The sequence below is a fragment of the Lactuca virosa genome, chromosome 7 (assembly GCF_052849685.1).
Source record: "Lactuca virosa cultivar CGN04683 chromosome 7, Lactuca_virosa_CGN04683_v6, whole genome shotgun sequence".
Lineage (NCBI taxonomy): Eukaryota > Viridiplantae > Streptophyta > Magnoliopsida > Asterales > Asteraceae > Lactuca > Lactuca virosa.
Genome location: NC_136432.1, coordinates 178,679,736 through 178,681,603, shown reverse-complemented (window position 1 = coordinate 178,681,603; position 1,868 = coordinate 178,679,736). Strand labels below are relative to the sequence as shown.

The 1,868-nt window shown below is 37.3% G+C and overlaps 1 protein-coding gene across 1 annotated transcript; it reads right to left on the bottom strand.

Annotated features, from left to right (window-relative positions):
* Positions 1–221: 221 nt before the first annotated feature.
* Positions 222–1,161, bottom strand: LOC145125923 (heavy metal-associated isoprenylated plant protein 28-like). The gene is made up of 3 exons (XM_079061329.1): positions 1,069–1,161; positions 904–979; positions 222–816 (listed from the first exon to the last, which is right to left on the bottom strand). Exons 1-3 carry the CDS (start codon positions 1,072–1,074, stop codon positions 431–433), a joined length of 468 nt encoding a protein of 155 aa, XP_078917455.1. The 5' UTR covers positions 1,075–1,161; the 3' UTR covers positions 222–430.
* Positions 1,162–1,868: the final 707 nt, after the last annotated feature.

Genomic DNA, 1,868 nt, shown 5'->3' with positions numbered 1-1,868 from the left:
ATAAAATTAAATTAAAGAGCTGAATTTCGAATTATCTCTTGAGACCCCAAGAGCATCTTTTAAACATTAATATATATTTAAAACAATAGTAATTCAAAGCCCAGAAAACCACTCACTTCAAGCTCTTAGTTCATTGTGATAAAAGTTAGCCCACTTCATTCATTGTTATCTTCATTCATTGTGATAAAAGTTCGAGAACAAACCTTTTAAACATACAAAACTAGCCACTTCATGCTCTTCATGCTAAAGTTTGATAGGACAAGTGGACAACTAACTTTGACAAAAATACACAAACGCCCCAATTCAAAGCCCACAAAACCATATTAGCCCACTTCATGCTCTTAATCCATTATAATAAAATTTAGAGAACAAGCTCTTAATTTTTAAACATACAGCAACATATAAATTATGTATGTATATATAAGCTACATTACATGATGTTACAGGCAGCATTTGTATTTTCATCACTAAAAGCAGCACCAGTCTGGTGTCCAATTAAACCTGAGGATTGGACTGGGTTATAACCCTGGTGGTTATCATAACCGTGTTTGTAGTAGTTGTATGAAGACGCCGATGATGGCTGCCGGGTGTAGAACGTCGCTGAGGGACCTGGGCCAGAATCACCGTTTTGTGGTTGCTGTTGCGCATATTGATTAACGTTGTAGTTACTGCTACGGAGATCAGGGTTGTAGGGTACGTTCCAGATCTCAGCTCTGCGACCAGTCTTTCTCACGATCTTCAACACCTTTTTCTCTTCAGCGTATCCAGTCACTGTTACCTTCTGTAACCCCATGTCTATATCTACGTTCTCAACACCTACAACAAATCGAATGAAACCAAATTCATGTTTCTTTTATTATTTTATTCGTAGAGGAATATTAAAAAGTAGTTGTAAACACGTACCTTTGAGTCTTTGAAGAGCTTTTCGGATCTTGTCCTCACATCCTGGACAATCTACATGTACTCGCATTTCTATGATCTACATGCATGTAAATCAAAAGTTGTTATATAATCGACTTGTAGGATATATATATGACTCCAAGAAAAGTGAATTAATTTAGAGCTTACTGCCATGGTTGATTATGTTATGCTTGATTGATTGATGGCTGATTTTATGTGCAGATCTTATGAGAGGCGTTTTGAGGTTCGATTGATCTCGTACGTATAGATACATACTTGTATTTATTATATATATGAGTGCATATCTACATGTGTCTGGCCCTTGATGTATGGTGTGTGTAGTGTGCTGGTGGGCACCGACTTGTTCCTTGTCTTTCGTTTGCACAAAAGTGCATGAAAAAAGCAGATAGGTAGCTTGAATTAGTGGTGACAATATTATATTTGATTCTTTGGGTTTTATGGATTTTTTTTTCTCGCGTTAAAAAGAAGGGATTGTTGAAAAATGAAATATCAAATTCCAACTTCCGTAAGACTCTTGCATAGGGATGGAAATGGAGCGGGTTTGGGGCGGGGTTGACCATCCCTGTCCCATCCCCGAGTGTCTAACCACGTCCTCATCTCATCCCCATCCCCAACAGACGCAGAGAATCAAATACCCTCCTCTTTGTATTTTGGGCTTTTCCCCAGCCCATCCCTAACTCATCCCCAATCTATCAACATAATAAACTCAACTTACAAAAAAAAAAAACCAAGTTTAATAAGCGATTAAAATGAGATGCCATAATCAGATTTTGTTTACATCAATCATAAAGTTTAACAAACATCAAAACGAAAAGTGATGATTTGGTATACAGATCGTCGAACGAAGTGACGACCGACGAACTCTTGGAATTAGGAACATAATTTGACATACGGACTCTATCTCTGATGGTCTAATATAGATCGATTCATTTTAGTGCACTTAATTC